At 39.4% G+C, this 15,557-nt stretch overlaps 1 protein-coding gene across 1 annotated transcript in view; it reads right to left on the bottom strand.

Annotated features, from left to right (window-relative positions):
• LOC146554246 (glutamate decarboxylase 1-like) overlaps window positions 1-15,557 on the bottom strand; it is a 36,583-nt gene that overhangs the window by 8,569 nt on the left and 12,457 nt on the right. Inside the window, exons 6-12 of the mRNA XM_085254506.1 lie at window positions 10,370-10,482; window positions 9,915-10,030; window positions 8,744-8,823; window positions 8,335-8,389; window positions 8,142-8,258; window positions 7,341-7,405; window positions 5,251-5,329 (exon numbers count right to left, since the gene is read on the bottom strand). Of these exons, the coding sequence (XP_085110632.1) occupies window positions 5,251-5,329; window positions 7,341-7,405; window positions 8,142-8,258; window positions 8,335-8,389; window positions 8,744-8,823; window positions 9,915-10,030; window positions 10,370-10,482 (625 nt within the window). The remainder of the gene's footprint in view (window positions 1-5,250; window positions 5,330-7,340; window positions 7,406-8,141; window positions 8,259-8,334; window positions 8,390-8,743; window positions 8,824-9,914; window positions 10,031-10,369; window positions 10,483-15,557) is intronic.

Below are 15,557 nucleotides of genomic sequence, written 5' to 3'. Positions count from 1 at the left end.
GTGCTTTGGGGTCCTTAGGGACTAGTAAAGCGCTACACAAATACAGGCCATTTACCATTTTTAGCACTAGTGGCAGCTTTGTCTTGGAAACTAGTCATTTGTCCAGGAGGCTAGTAACACTAATTATCACTGGCTACCTGTTTTTCAGAGGTGTTATTGCTTGCTTGAATTTACTTATTCATTTCTTTAGATGGCCATGAAATCAAAATATATTGGTACATTTCCTGGCCTTTGCTCAGTGATTTAGAATCTTGACTACCAATTTGAGGTGTGATATATTGTTATTACTGTTAAATATTTAAGGTTATTGTATTTGTGTAAATAAAAAAAGTACAGTTTGTGATAGCTTTTGTTTGCATTTTCTATTTAGAGTTTAGGGTATGGGTATGTTTGTAAACACAGTTTAATTATTAAATAAACTGTAATTTGGGGAGCTGACCATTATTAGCTACCTGTTGCTACTTCAATCATGAAACTGATCTGCTTTTCTCTCTTGCTTGTTTATTGCCCACTTTGCGCCAGAAAGAGGAAACCAGCGGAGGTCGCGCTAAACAACAGCCAAGAGCCAATGTGGGCAGGTAAGTGACGGAAGTGACGGAAGTGACGGGCAAGGTAAGCGACTCATGTTGTAACTGACGTCAGACGCCAGAGATTTTGGCGGAAAATTAAAGCGAATGGTAGTTTAGAATTGAACAAATTCCTTTAAGTTTCAGTTTTACCAAATACACTTATCAATTGTCTTATAACTAACAACATTTGTCTAAATCATCTCCAACACCCTGGAGTTTAGAGGCTCTCCAAGATTACATTGATCAGTGCTTCCAGGATCTCGTAATGAAGAAGGCGCAGAGTGCATCTTCCCTGGCCAAATCTGAGATGCCGTCGTCGAAAAGATGTCACCCGGCAGATTCCCCCGGCACAACATCCCCAACCGGCAAAGATATTGCCGACATACTGGAGTCAATCGACCAACGATTGTCCAGTTTCGATGCGAGGCTGTCCTTGGTGGAGATTCTTCACCGAGAATTTAAATCCTTGCGAGAATCCCTGGAGTTCAGCCAGCAGCAGGTGGAAACGCTCGCTGCTGAAAATGCAACGCTAAGGGAGTCGGTGAAATGTCTCACAGACAATGTTACTCAGCCAAATAGAGAAAATAAAAAAATAAAAGAAACAGTTATTGATCTACAAGCTCGTAGCATGCGTGATAATCTGGTATTTTCTGGTATTCCAGAAGCTGCTGGAGAGGACGCGGAGACTACTGTAAAAAGCTTAATCAAAACCCACCTGAAGCTGCCAGAGGACACCGTAAAGAATATTGTATTTGATGGAGTGCATTGCATCGGCCCCATGCAGTCAGCGGCCGGGAGACCACGTCCTATTGTGGCCAAATTCAGCCACTTCAAACAAAAGGAACAGGTGAAAAGTCGCGGCAGGGAATTAAAAAGAACGGACTTCAGCGTAAACGACCAGTTCCCCAAAGAGATCCTGTGTATTAACTTCACACCAGATAAGAATCCGCTACACTCTTCTCCTATCCACTCACACAAACTTGCATTAACATCTGTTTAACTTACCAATATCAAATTGCATCTTAAGTGTGATATCATAGCAGAATTTTTTTCTTCTCGTTTTTTCCCCCTCTTGTTTTTATGCTGCTCACCCTTGTCCTTGGTTTCTTTCTTAATTTCTTTCACTGCTTCGATCACCTGCTTCCATACTTCCACACACATCCACAAACAACATCCTTTATTTTGACACATACGCACAGCACGATCATGCACAATCATGCGCTCAACAGCAGCACATTTACATCAGTCAGACAGCGCACACAGTCGTATAGGATACATACACTTAAGCCAAGCCTACTCATATTAGTAAATATGCACACACATAGTCAGACTCAGGGAGCATCTCGCCACACATTCTTTCTCTCTCTTCTTCTCTTTATTTACGAACAAGTGATGTATTCTCTCCACCTGTCTAAGCGACACACCCCTAGTTATACACAGACATCTATGGGCGCGCTAAGGTATGTTACATGGAATCTAAATGGAGCTGGCTCCAGAGAAAAGAGGTTAAAAATATTTAAAAAACTACAGGCAGATGTTGTCCTTTTACAAGAGACCCACAGACCTCTTAGAGGTTTAAAAGAACTTAAAACACCTGAGTTTCCTAATGTGTTCTCAGCTTGTTATAATTCTAGACAAAGGGGAGCAGCAATTTTAATACATAAAAATATTAATTTCACAGTACTCGATACAGTTATAGATCCAGAGGGCAGATTCTTAATCATTAAACTATCTATACGTGATAAAAAGCTATGTATTGCAAGTGTATATGGTCCAAATGTTGATGATCCCTCATTCTTTCACGGTTTTTTCAGAGCACTCTCTGAACACTTAGATGCCACACTGGTTCTTGGAGGCGACCTCAGCCTTGGACTAAATGAAGAAATGGATAGGCTCAACACAACGGGAACTCAGCGTAATTGGCAGTCCGCAAATATAATCAAAGGAGTATATGAGTGACTTTGGCCTTTGCGATACATGGTGCTCCCTTCACCCCAACAGTAAGGAATACAGGGAGTGCAGAATTATTAGGCAAGTTGTATTTTTGAGGAATAATGTTATTATTGAACAACAACCATGTTCTCAATGAACCCAAAAAACTCATTAATATCAAAGCTGAATGTTTTTGGAAGTAGTTTTTAGTTTGTTTTTAGTTTTAGCTATTTTAGGGGGATGTCTGTGTGTGCAGGTGACTATTACTGTGCATAATTATTAGGCAACTTAACAAAAAACAAATATATACCCATTTCAATGATTTATTTTTACCAGTGAAACCAATATAACATCTCCACATTCACAAATATACATTTCTGACATTCAAAAACAAAACAAAAACAAATCAGCGACCAATATAGCCACCTTTCTTTGCAAGGACACTCAAAAGCCTGCCATCCATGGATTCTGTCAGTGTTTTGATCTGTTCACCATCAACATTGCGTGCAGCAGCAACCACAGCCTCCCAGACACTGTTCAGAGAGGTGTACTGTTTTCCCTCCTTGTAAATCTCACATTTGATGATGGACCACAGGTTCTCAATGGGGTTCAGATCAGGTGAACAAGGAGGCCATGTCATTAGTTTTTCTTCTTTTATACCCTTTCTTGCAGCCACGCTGTGGAGTACTTGGACGCGTGTGATGGAGCATTGTCCTGCATGAAAATCATGTTTTTCTTGAAGGATGCAGACTTCTTCCTGTACCACTGCTTGAAGAAGGTGTCTTCCAGGAACTGTCAGTAGGACTGGGAGTTGAGCTTGACTCCATCCTCAACCCGAAAAGGCCCCACAAGCTCATCTTTGATGATACCAGCCCAAACCAGTACTCCACCTCCACCTTGCTGGCGTCTGAGTCGGACTGGAGCTCTCTGCCCTTTACCAATCCAGCCACGGGCCCATCCATCTGGCCCATCAAGACTCACTCTCATTTCATCAGTCCATAAAACCTTAGAAAAATCAGTCTTGAGCTATTTCTTGGCCCAGTCTTGACGTTTCAGCTTGTGTGTCTTGTTCAGTGGTGGTCGTCTTTCATCCTTTCTTACCTTGGCCATGTCTCTGAGTATTGCACACCTTGTGCTTTTGGGCACTCCAGTGATGTTGCAGCTCTGAAATATGGCCAAACTGGTGGCAAGTGGCATCTTGGCAGCTGCACGCTTGACTTTTCTCAGTTCATGGGCAGTTATTTTGCGCCTTGGTTTTTCCACACGCTTCTTGCGACCCTGTTGACTATTTTGAATGAAACGCTTGATTGTTCGATGATCACGCTTCAGAAGCTTTGCAATTTTGAGACTGCTGCATCCCTCTGCAAGATATCTCACTATTTTTGACTTTTCTGAGCCTGTCAAGTCCTTCTGTTGACCCATTTTGCCAAAGGAAAGGACATTGCCTAATAATTATGCACACCTGATATAGGGTGTTGATGTCATTAGACCACACCCCTTCTCATTACAGAGATGCACATCACCTAATATGCTTAATTGGTAGTAGGCTTTCGAGCCTATACAGCTTGGAGCAAGACGACATGCATGAAGAGGATGATGTGGACAAAATACTCATTTGCCTAATAATTCTGCACTCTCTGTACAAATGTACTATTTATAAGGTTAGGAAAAACTGCAGTTAGCTGTGCATTAAGTGCTCTCTTGGATAAAAAAAAATTTCTCCCACTGAAAATGCAACTTCCAGATGAACAGAATCAACTTTTTAGTAATTTCCTGTATGATTGAGCATGGATGAAGAGATTGCAAGTTGATTGCACACAGTCACAATGATTTTGGTCTTGCCCAAACATCCTCAACCATTGTTTTCCTTAGTGTACTGCCCAAGTTTTTGGGCCCACACCCTCGTGAAGTCTGACAGTTTGTTTAGAAACATGCATAAAAAGCCTGCTGGAAGTCATTTTGTGGGACTCTGGCAGTGTATTTCTGTTCCTCCTTATACACAAAGGAAGAGATATTGGTCCTGAAGCTGAGTTTATGCTCTAGTGTAGCTCTGTTTTACTGTGAACCTGAGCTGCACCTGTTATCAAATGTACCTACATCTACTGAAACAATTTTTCAGTCTACAAGTGGCCAGATTTTTGACCTGCCTGGAGGACCAGGGAATTCGCCATGTTATTCAAAGTTTAGGAATATACTCGGCATTCTAGGTGGGCAGGGTTAGAAATCTAATAGGCCCCTGTAGGCTCAAAGATATTAACAGCAGAGCGGTTCTTTGTTCTTGAGTCACAATCCAATATATTATAGCCCATGTCATGTACACTTGTTATAAGACAATTAACAAGACAAGTATAGTGTTGCAGCAAAAACTCAAAGTTTTGAACCTCCTCAAATTTTAAGGTTAGGGAAAAATCGTCAAAAGCTCAAAAACGGAAAGTGGACACCTAATTTTACATAACCATGCACATAAATCATGTGTGTGTACTTAATCTGATGCATAATTTATTTTGAAACAGTTTTCAAAAATTATTTACAATATGCTACTTACTACAGTAGTTAACAAAAAACTAAAAATTGTATAAAACACCACAAACATACCCATTTCTTAATGTTCTAACAACATTTTATAGCAATTAATCAAACTGTCTCAGAAAAACTGAAGCCCACACATCTGCTTCATTAAAGTGGTAAACAGAGGAAAATACAGACTGACAATAGCAGTCTTGACTCCAGATTAAAGCAAATCTCTTACTCTTTTCTTGACCAGTATGGCAGAGCACTGCAGAGGGACACCCATCATCTTGTGTGGATTCCATGTCACTGAACATGCTCTGAAAATGAAACAAAAAACAAACACAAAAGAAAACAAAAATATGCGGCACATAGTTGTGGTAGATATAAAACTCACAAGGGTAGTAATTTTTAGTATTATACTGCAATGTGTATGGTTCATATCATATTCATATTTTTATTTTTCCTCTCCGTCATGTCTGTTCCCATGTACTATGCAGCAGGTGGAGGTGTGCATTCTTGATCAGGACTTAGTGGCCCAACCAACCTGAGCTGTATTCCAAGCAGGTTAAACTAACAACTGGTTTTCTGTTCCAGAAAAATGGTTAACTTAACCAGTAAATGAGGTAACGTAAAGCAGTTTCAGTGAATCTACCCAGGTACCAGTAACTCAGGACCAGAACTACCCGAACGTAGCAGACTCCATAATGGATCAGCAAACTGGGTCTGTGTCTGGGTCCACTTGCACAACAGGACAGATCTAAAATCGATTCTGGATGAGGCTAAGCTGACTCTAATTCAACTCTGTCATTTCATTCCATCATCCAATCCAGATCTGTTCTGGATCCATTTAGAATGGCTTATTTGTCCCATACCCATGGTATGTGAGCTCCACTGATGATGGCTTTCTTTGTGTATTCGCACATGTGCTCTGCATGGACAAACTCAGTGAACTAATTCAATGAGTTGACTGAGTTCTGATCAGGTCTTCTGGAACAGAAATCTCAGAGTTGCCGATCTATGAGTTAATCAACTTAGAGTTTGTGTTGTGAATGTCTCTTGGAATAGGCCTCTACTCAAGGTTGTTGTTACTGTAATTTGATGTTGTTTTTGTTTGTTTGTTGTTGTTTTTTCTTCTGAGATCTTTTCCCCACAGCTGCAACTGCCCAAAAATAATTGACTAGTTCTCTTCAATTACAAACTGTGTGTAAACCATCTTGGTGCCAAAACCATCTTGGTACTTGTGAGACTTAACCAGAGGTGTGCGCATCAGAGCAGATGCCACTGGATAAAACAGAAAAATATATAGGAATTTTTCTTGGCCTGGTCTTTTTATAGCATATAGCTCCCTTGAAAATATGCTACTGTAGATCAAAAACTGAAGAAAACAATGAATCAACATATGGACATTACCTGTGCAAAGATCAATGCTGCTGCGGTGAAGCAATCTGGTATTCAATAGCAAAAATTAGGCTTTCTTGTCAGAGGTCATTTTTTGGGGGAAAAAGAAAACAAGTGGCCAAAAATACTATACACAACGGTAGACTGGTGTGTAATAAGCAAACAAAAAAGGCAGAATAGTGGGTCGACCTTACAATAGAGAGAGAAAATAAAGATTTTTTGTAAACTGGTATCGAAGTACACTTCCTGCACAGAGATTCTGACGTTTCTATGGATACCACACATGTCTATATTTAAATAACAGATTTGGTGGTACAGCCAATTAAACCAGATGTTCTCCCTTTCACCCCTGGCCCCGGGAGGCATTGGAAAAGATGTGTTTGCTTGTGGATACATGTGAAAAACATATGAAGAAGATCTTGCAATAGGATGTAAATTGTCACAAGCTTGTTGAATCTGCTAATATCTTTTTTTTTATTTTGAAGTTTGACATTAGATACACAACATTACCTTTACCAGTAAATTTCTTTTCTCAGTTTGTGCAATGCACACACACACTGAGTTTACCTTCAATTAAATTTTGGGAGGGCCTCAAAGAGAGGCTCAGTGATAAACACAGATGGCTTTTCCATCTGGCAGGACATTTAATAAAGGAGGGGTTTCATTGTGTGTTAGATAATAAAAAAAATGATGCACTTCAAACGTTCTGTACTAACACGATGCAATATAACATAAATGCTTCCTGTGGTCAAGCTGGATGGTGGGTATGTTATTTTCTTTTCAGTTCAACTAATCATTATGTTCAGTGTCATTTGAAACCTTGCTTTGCTTTATTGTTGAGCTGGCTCTCAAATTGCTTGTTGGCTCTTAATAGTGCTGTTCCAGTGGAAATATGCTGTGTGAACTGACTGGGAATATTTGGATAGTTACCGTTCAATGCCCTCCAATTTCATTCTGTGTCTGTCTGACATCAGCAGGCCTCCACCCCAAGCTGCCTGGAGGGACAGAATCAAAGAACACAGGCACTTTCGATAGACCATCTATGTTTCTACAAATGTGTTTCTAGAATTTATTACACACCCCTTAAAAATTGACTATTTAGATTTGGGAGCAGGAAGAGTAAATTACAGGACTGTGGACTACCAAATATTAGGTCCTTGTTAGTAAATGATCAACATATTGATTCAGTCTTCCTTACAAAATTGGTTATGGCAAGATGAATATGAGTCAAATGTGACTCTAAGTCGCATTTGGATGCTTTATCAGATAAATGTTGTTGTGAATTGGGGCTATGTAAATAAAATTTAATTAAAGTACTTTAAATGTTATAAGTAGCAGTAATTTGAAAACTTGCACAACATCAAATTTATTTGCATGATGCTAGTGGTGTGCACACAACACTCGGCAATCTGTACTTCCTGATTTTAGATTTCAGATTCTCTTTTCTCAAACACACAAAACGGAAAATAAAACTGGTGCATGAAAGACTCAACTCAAATGTAATAATATGCAATTATGCACAAAGAGAGACTGGTTTGAGTGTATATTGTATTACTCCTGAAGTAGGTGCATAAATTATTTACATAGTCCAAACATGATACTGAAAACAGAAAGCAAGTATGCGCACTGTAATCCATTTGATTTTAGGAAAACATTTTGGTGTAGGTCAAAGGTTACACTGTAAATAATGTCCTCTGTGTGAAAGCAGGGAGAGGTGTAGAGAGCACTTACATCAACGTGCATCCAGAGTGTGTGTGTGTCGCAGATGTCTGCAATGGCATTGAGGGGATCAAAGGCTCCATACACAGTAGTTCCTGCTGTGGCGTTCACATAGAAAGGAACCAAACCCTAGAGAGAGGCAGGGATTTGTACTGACAAGGATTGTTTTTACTGATGTATTTTTTAAAAAACCTTTCATTCATACCTTTTCTTTAGCTGTGGCAATGGAAGTCTCAAGTGCTGCAGGAATAATTTTCCCTCTTAAACAAAAAGTGTATACATGTTCAGTAAATAGAAATGTGCTATTCCCTTTCATTAATCTATAACACATGAAAATCAAATCTATTTATGCCAAATATATGCAATATATTGTAATATAGTGGATCAGAATCAGAGGAAATTATGTAATATAATGTATGACACACATCACTATAAAAATATTTTTATTGTCTTTTGTTTTTTAATATCTATGAAACATAATATCAAATATCTTCTCCTATTGGAACAATTTTAGCAAAACATATAAATGAATACAGACAAACTGGGACAGGTGAGCAAACATGTTTGATTAGGCCGTGTTAATGTCAGGTGTGGTTAGCATGCACCTTACTCACCTTTCATCACATTTCACCACAACCACATTCTCAGTGCCTATGCCCAGCACAGCTGCAGATTTCTTTATTGAATAATGACTCTGAATAGAAGGAGAGAAAGCCTTTCATCTGTATTTGTCTCACTTCAATATCAAGAAAAAGACTTAACCCCTTGATTCAACTGAAAGAAGTGCTCATAGTGATTCCATTAAGGCATTTGCAGGTGCTCGTTTATATTTATTATTCTGTAATTGTGTTTCACTCGTGCTGCACACAAGCCATTTTAGGATATTGCACTGACAAAAACAGCCAACCATAAACAGCACAGTGCAAAGGTTTTGAGCCAGTGCCACCCTTCTTTTTCATTGGCCTAGTTATGTATTTTCACTTTGCTTCCAAAGAACCAAACTTTCCTGAAATTCTTAAAAGAGCTCATCTTGAGCAGCTCAGCTTTCTGAGAGTTTTTCAAAGTTTTAGCTAGTGCATCACACCACTTGATGCTGGCATATGTACCATTCAAGCCTAAACAGGGCACCTAGTTCAGCAGATGAACCAAGAAGCCACCTTCTTGACAGCCAGTCTGCATGTTTAACATAACAATAATCTCAAATGGTAACAGCATACTCTGGAAACACACAATGGGAAGACTATCAGTGATGAGCAGGCTTCCCAATAACCCTGATCTTATTTTTGAAGCAGTTTGGGATCATCTTGACAGAGAACAGAACAAAAGACGGAGAATATTAAAAGTAGACCTTTGAATGGATTTCTGAAGACTACTTAAAGACATCTGAAGAATGCCTTCCTGTTCAGGCTGTGCTGAAGAATAAAGGTACTCATACAAAATAGTGATATTCTTTTTTAGTTTTTAGAATTGTAGAAACTCTGGTTTTTCTTATATCATTTTACATATATATTTCCCTTTATGTTTGCACATGCTTCACTGAACCTATTTACAACTTTCCTAGCAAAATACAAAGAAATAAGGGGGGGGGGGGGGGGGGGTGGCTTGAAACTTGGATTGTAATTGGACTGAAGTACTGTAACTTCTTTTGGAGGTCTTATTAAACGCAAAAATGAACATCAGACATGTTAGACCAGAAACAATGCAAGAAGTCAAAATAATGCCACTTTCATGTGGAGCTGCAGGGCTTACGCCCATAGATTGAGAGAGTGTGCGAGTTATGATTACATGTTCTGACGTGAACATGGCCAGCCGAGGCAGAGCTCCCATCCCTCTGGTCTTCACCTCTGGGTAGAAGTGATACCTGGCCAAGAGGATGCTGTACAGATTGGATATCGTGCCTCCTATAGAAAATAGAATGCAAGTAGAAAGTTAGTCCATTGTATACCTTTCTTTAACTACTGATACTCTAAACTCAATTTACTCAATCTAAACTCAAAGTCAAATCAATTTTGTACTGATTTGTAAAGAGTGTAAATCATGGTGTGCATGCATTTTGACAAAATCCATGGCAGTAAAAATTCCCCTTAGTGCATAAAATGACCATAATATATAAAAAAAATAGCTTTATCATTCATAGAGGTCAAAGGTTCAGGTTTTTTCTTTAATTAGTCAGTTATCCATATCTAAAGGTGTTTACTTTTAACTTCTTGAAGCAGATTTTTGTCATATCTTTTTTTTACCTGGACAGAAGAGTCCGTCACCCTCATCATCAGCCCACCCCACAATGCTTCGCATTTTTTTCAGCAGAGCCTCCTCAATGAGGAGGAAAACAGGCGAAACTTCATATGTGAACCTGGTAAAGAAATGTACATTCTAGAATTACATAGAAATGTAATTCTATTACAAATAAAGCCTGTAAAACAAGCAGCATCTCCCAGCCAGTTTTAGATAGTTGCACATTCTCATATAAAACTCTGTGAACTCCGCTAACTGGTTTAGAGCCTGTGGTTTTCTGAACAAAAGAGATTCATGCACATGATAATATTTAATCATTCTATGTCTATGTCTTAATAAATAATAATTGATGAAAGAAGTGTTTTACTGGTGATTCCTCAAGGTGGATACATGAATACAACAGCACCCTGACTGCCATTAGGTATCAGAAAGAAATCCTTGGATTGTCAGAGCCTACGCTGGTGCAGTGGGTCCTGGGTTCCTCATGGTGCACAACAATGCCTCATATGCCTTCTGTGGCAAGAGTATGCATTTTCAAAGTGTTCATCCATTTTTTTGGACTATACATACATTAATATGTAAGTTTACACCAGGGGTCGGCAACCCTAGGCACGCATGCCACAGCTGGCACGCGAAGGGTTAACTGATGGCACGACCATAGCTGGACTGGCCATCGGGCATACCGGGCATTTGCTCGGTGGCCCGGTGACTTTTTTTTTCTTTGTAACGGTATAAACAATGAAAGGTGGTGGATTGGCCAGATGCTGGTCAGTGTGTAAAAATAACTCAGTTGTTTGGTGGTGGCTATGGCGGTGCTTCCTCAGATTCAGTAACATTAGCAAGTGGTGGAGGCCAGCAGGTGGATGAGAGAAAGGGGAGGCAGGAGGAGAGCCCCGAGGCAGCTGCAGGTCCGAGTGTCAGGTGAACTGAACTTCAGGTAAGAAGTTATGACCTGCAGTCTATCTGGGTCAGATATAAACCAAGTTTAGGTGGAGTTTGTTTTCGTTGTGCTGACTTTTTACAGTCAGTTACAATAACTCGTGCTGCGTGCTAGCTAGCATGACGGAGTTTCTATACAGCTGGGTGGGTGCTATGATGTTACTGATAGTGAAATTTATTTTATTCATAAGGTTAGTTAGTAGAGTTGCCAACCGTCCCGTAAAAAGATGGAATCGTCTCGTATTGAGCGAAAATATTACGCGTTTCATGTTGAGCTGAAAAAGAACAGTTTGTCCCGAACTTCAGCTAGAATGGAAAAAGACACAAAGCTGGAGTTACTCTGTGTTTACGCTGCACAGCTTCCTCTTCTTCTCTCATTCTCTCTCCCTCTCTCTCCTGTTGCTACTTCAATCATGAAACTGATCAATGATCAGCTGATCGGCTTTTCTCTCTTGTTTATTTATCGCCCACTTTGCTCCAGAAAGAGGAAACCAGCGGATGTCGCGCTAAACAACAGCAGCACGTTTAAGCTTGATCAGCTGTTGTTAGAATTTATTTAATATTACTTTCTAGTATCAGCTGATGTTTGCTGGAGCCACAGCTGTAAAGCTGCTGGTCATGATGTCGGTTTGGATATGTGGTGAGAGGGAAACATGAAGATGAAACCAGGAGATGTCCTTACTGAACCATCAGAGCTGAACAGGTGATGGAGAAACAGGTTTACCTTTTAGGTGACATGAATGAGTTGAAGTTATGAACTGTTTCTGAGAGACAAATAACACCAGGATCCTTTTCTAAGCAGCTGACAGCTGGTAACTGTGCAGGGGCGGGCCTAGCAAAGTTTTGCCAGGGGGCCAGGTAGGGCATTAACAGGAAAAGGGGGGCACAAAGAAACACTTTCTTATTCTCATTTAAAATGTCTCGCTTTTATTAAATAATTATCTGAAGCTTACAACCAAAGTTTTTATCTGACGTAAAATGTATAGAAATCATACATATAACATTGAAGCAGCTGGAATCCATAGCTGTGCGTGTTCATGGAGCTGCATTTTCACCTGCTGGACATCACTACCTGACAAAGTTAACTGTCTTCAGAACATTGCAGAGGCCTTATTGACAGTATTTGGCTCTACATATCTGTGTGAGCAGATTTTCTCTCACATGAGTCCTCAGGTAGCCTCTGAATGCTGGACACTCGGAGACCTGTGTCTCTGAGTGGGAGACCAGAGATCACATTAACATGTGTGTCTCTGTATTAACAAACATGCCATATTGGCCCAGTTTATTTTTCTTAATTATTGTTGTGAGGAGACCGTAAATAGCATTTGGATTTTCTGTTGTTCAGTTCATTTGCTGTTATGGATAAAAAGTCTTTTTTTGTTTCAAAATAGCTGATAACTATTCGCTGATAGCTGCCAACATCTGTGCACAAATATAATTCTATAAAGTTTTTCTATATAGTGTGTAACTGTTAATATAGAGCGTTCTAAAATTGATTGCTAATGCAATCATATGGCACACTGACTTCTGAAGAAATTCTAAATGGCACTCGTCATCAGAAAGGTTGCCTACCCCTGGTTTACACACACTCATCGGCATCGGTGTAATGGTAATTTCAATTATTTCTTTAAACAGTTCTTTTTCCTGGTTGAAATGATTGTCCATATTTATTTAATGAATTAAAAATTCAAATCACAGAGGAGGGGCCTGAAAGCTGGAGGCTCTGGCTCCTATCCGGTTGTTCAGTCTGACGTCACTAGCCGTGTCTGGGCTCAAACTCCGCTGCAGGTCCATATATCAAACGATCACTATGGCATTACTGAGAGTTGAAAAACTGTCTAAAGTCTTTCATCTTTAATAAAATGATCAGCGTTCTGCTCTACCAGGTGTAACAATTGAGTTTAACATCCAGGCATCCATGAAAACGGAATTTATGACATTTAACGGAGTTAGAAGTTAGCAGGGAGTTAGCTCGCTAGCTTCCATCTAAATACAATATAGCATGTCCTGACTGCGGGGCTTTGGAAACAAATTCAAACGTACAGCTCTGTTATCACTTCCAGCATAAATGAAGACAGAAAACTAAACAGCAGTGACGTTTGTAGGGTTACTGAAGTTGAGCTACCTGGTATATAATGATGTGCTACGTGACCGCTAGCGACACAGCTATGTTAGCATAATATAAACAAGCTAACTTTTTTTCCACTGGATAAAAGTTAACGTGAGTGTTCTCGGTGGTCAGGAACAAATGTAATCGCATAGCAGGATGCTGTAAAAGGACCAAACTTCAGCCAGGAGAACAACTGAGATAATCCATCCACAATACGAGGTTAGTCATTCATATACTGCTGCATGGGCTGGGCTGTAGTTACATCCTAAGGTTTTAAAAACTGAGCTTAAATAAATGATTAGCGGTAATAAAAGCCGAGGGAGGTCAACAGTGATCACTGACTGTTTTAGGAGCTTTTTGAGATCAAATAGAAGAAAATACATAACATTAAACATGTTAACAACACAAAAGCCATATTAAACGCAGACTACTTTAGACCCGGAAGTAGGATTCGTCGCACTATGAGGTCTTTAAGATAAGAAGGGTCTTGATTATTCAAGAGCAGGAGGACCTTGCAGTTGCAGCAAGATTTCAATCCATTACAGCTTAGTGTGTCACCAATAGTGTTCTTGGTGAGCGTGGTTCCAGCTGCCTTCAGATCATTAACAAGCAAAGGTCAAAGGTAATTTTATATTTCCTCCATTTCCACCTTCTCACCAAGCTTTTCACTGATGGTCTTATAACAAATTCCAGCCTTGTGCAGGTTTATAAGCTTGTCACTGATGTTCCTTCACAATTTTTTAGAATTGCCCAGGTTGGAATGGAACAAACTGATTTTATAGACAGCTTTCTACATTTAACAAGTTCCAAATCCAAATCCAATTTATTTATATAGCACATTTAAAAACTTTAAAAAGTTTTCCCAAAGCGTTGTACAAGAACAAAGCAATAGATAAACCCACTCACACTAAAACACTCGCACAACACACCTTAGTTCTATCCGGTCGTTAAGTGATGACGCGACGAATCCTACTTCCGGGCCTAAAGTAGTCTGCGTTTAATATGGCTTTTGTGTTGTTAACATGTTTAATGTTTTGTATTTTCTTCTATTTAATCTCAAAAAGCCCCTAAAAGATAAGATAAGATAACCTTTATTAGTCCCACACGTGGGAAATTTGTTTTGTCACAGCAGGAAGTGGACAGTGCAAAAGTTATGAGGCAAAAATTAGAATACAATAAGAATAAATACAGTACACAACTGTACAGAATAGAATAAAATAAAATACTATATACAGTAGAATAAAATAAAATAAATATACAATAAGATAAAAATAGAATACAAATACTATATACAACTGAGTAAAAATACAACGATGACTGAAAGGATTATTGCACTTAGTATTATTCTTAGTATTATTAGTAAAACAGTCAGTGATCACTGTTGACCTCCCTCGGCTTTTATTACCGCTAATCATTTATTTAGGCTCAGTTTTTAAAACCTTAGGATGTAACTACAGCCCAGCCCATGCAGCAGTATATGAATGACTAACCTCGTATTGTGGATGTATTATCTCAGTTGTTCTCCTGGCTGAAGTTTGGTCCTTTTACAGCATCCTGCTATGCGATTACATTTGTTCCTGACCACCGAGAACACTCACGGTAACTTTTATCGAGTGGAAAAAAGTTAGCTTGTTTATATTATGCTAACATAGCTGTGTCGCTAGCGGTCACGTAGCACATCATTATATACCAGGTAGCTCAACTTCAGTAACCCTACAAACGTCACTGCTGTTTAGTTTTCTGTCTTCATTTATGCTGGAAGTGATAGCAGAGCTGTACGTTTTAATTTGTTTCCAAAACCCCGCAGTCAGGACATGCTATATTGTATTTAGATGGAAGCTAGCGAGCTAACTTCCTGCTAACTTCTAACTCCGTTAAATGTCATAAATTCCGTTTTCATGGATGCCTGGATGTTAAACTCAATTGTTACACCTGGTAGAGCAGAACGCTGATCATTTTATTAAAGATGAAAGACTTTAGACAGTTTTTCAACTCTCAGTAATGCCATAGTGATCGTTTGATATATGGACCTGCAGCGGAGTTTAGGCCCCGACACGGCTAGTGACGTCAGACTTAACGACCGGATAGAAAATCTGTCCATTAGGCAGCCAAGAAGCCTAAAGGATTTTCTGAAATGTATTCTA

The sequence above is a fragment of the Mchenga conophoros genome, linkage group LG18 (genome assembly GCF_057382185.1).
Source record: "Mchenga conophoros isolate Kocher_MC1m ecotype Shallow Benthic linkage group LG18, M_conophoros_male_GT1.1, whole genome shotgun sequence".
NCBI lineage: Eukaryota > Metazoa > Chordata > Actinopteri > Cichliformes > Cichlidae > Mchenga > Mchenga conophoros.
Note: the sequence above shows the minus strand (reverse complement) of the source record. Positions and strands in the feature narration are given on the sequence as shown.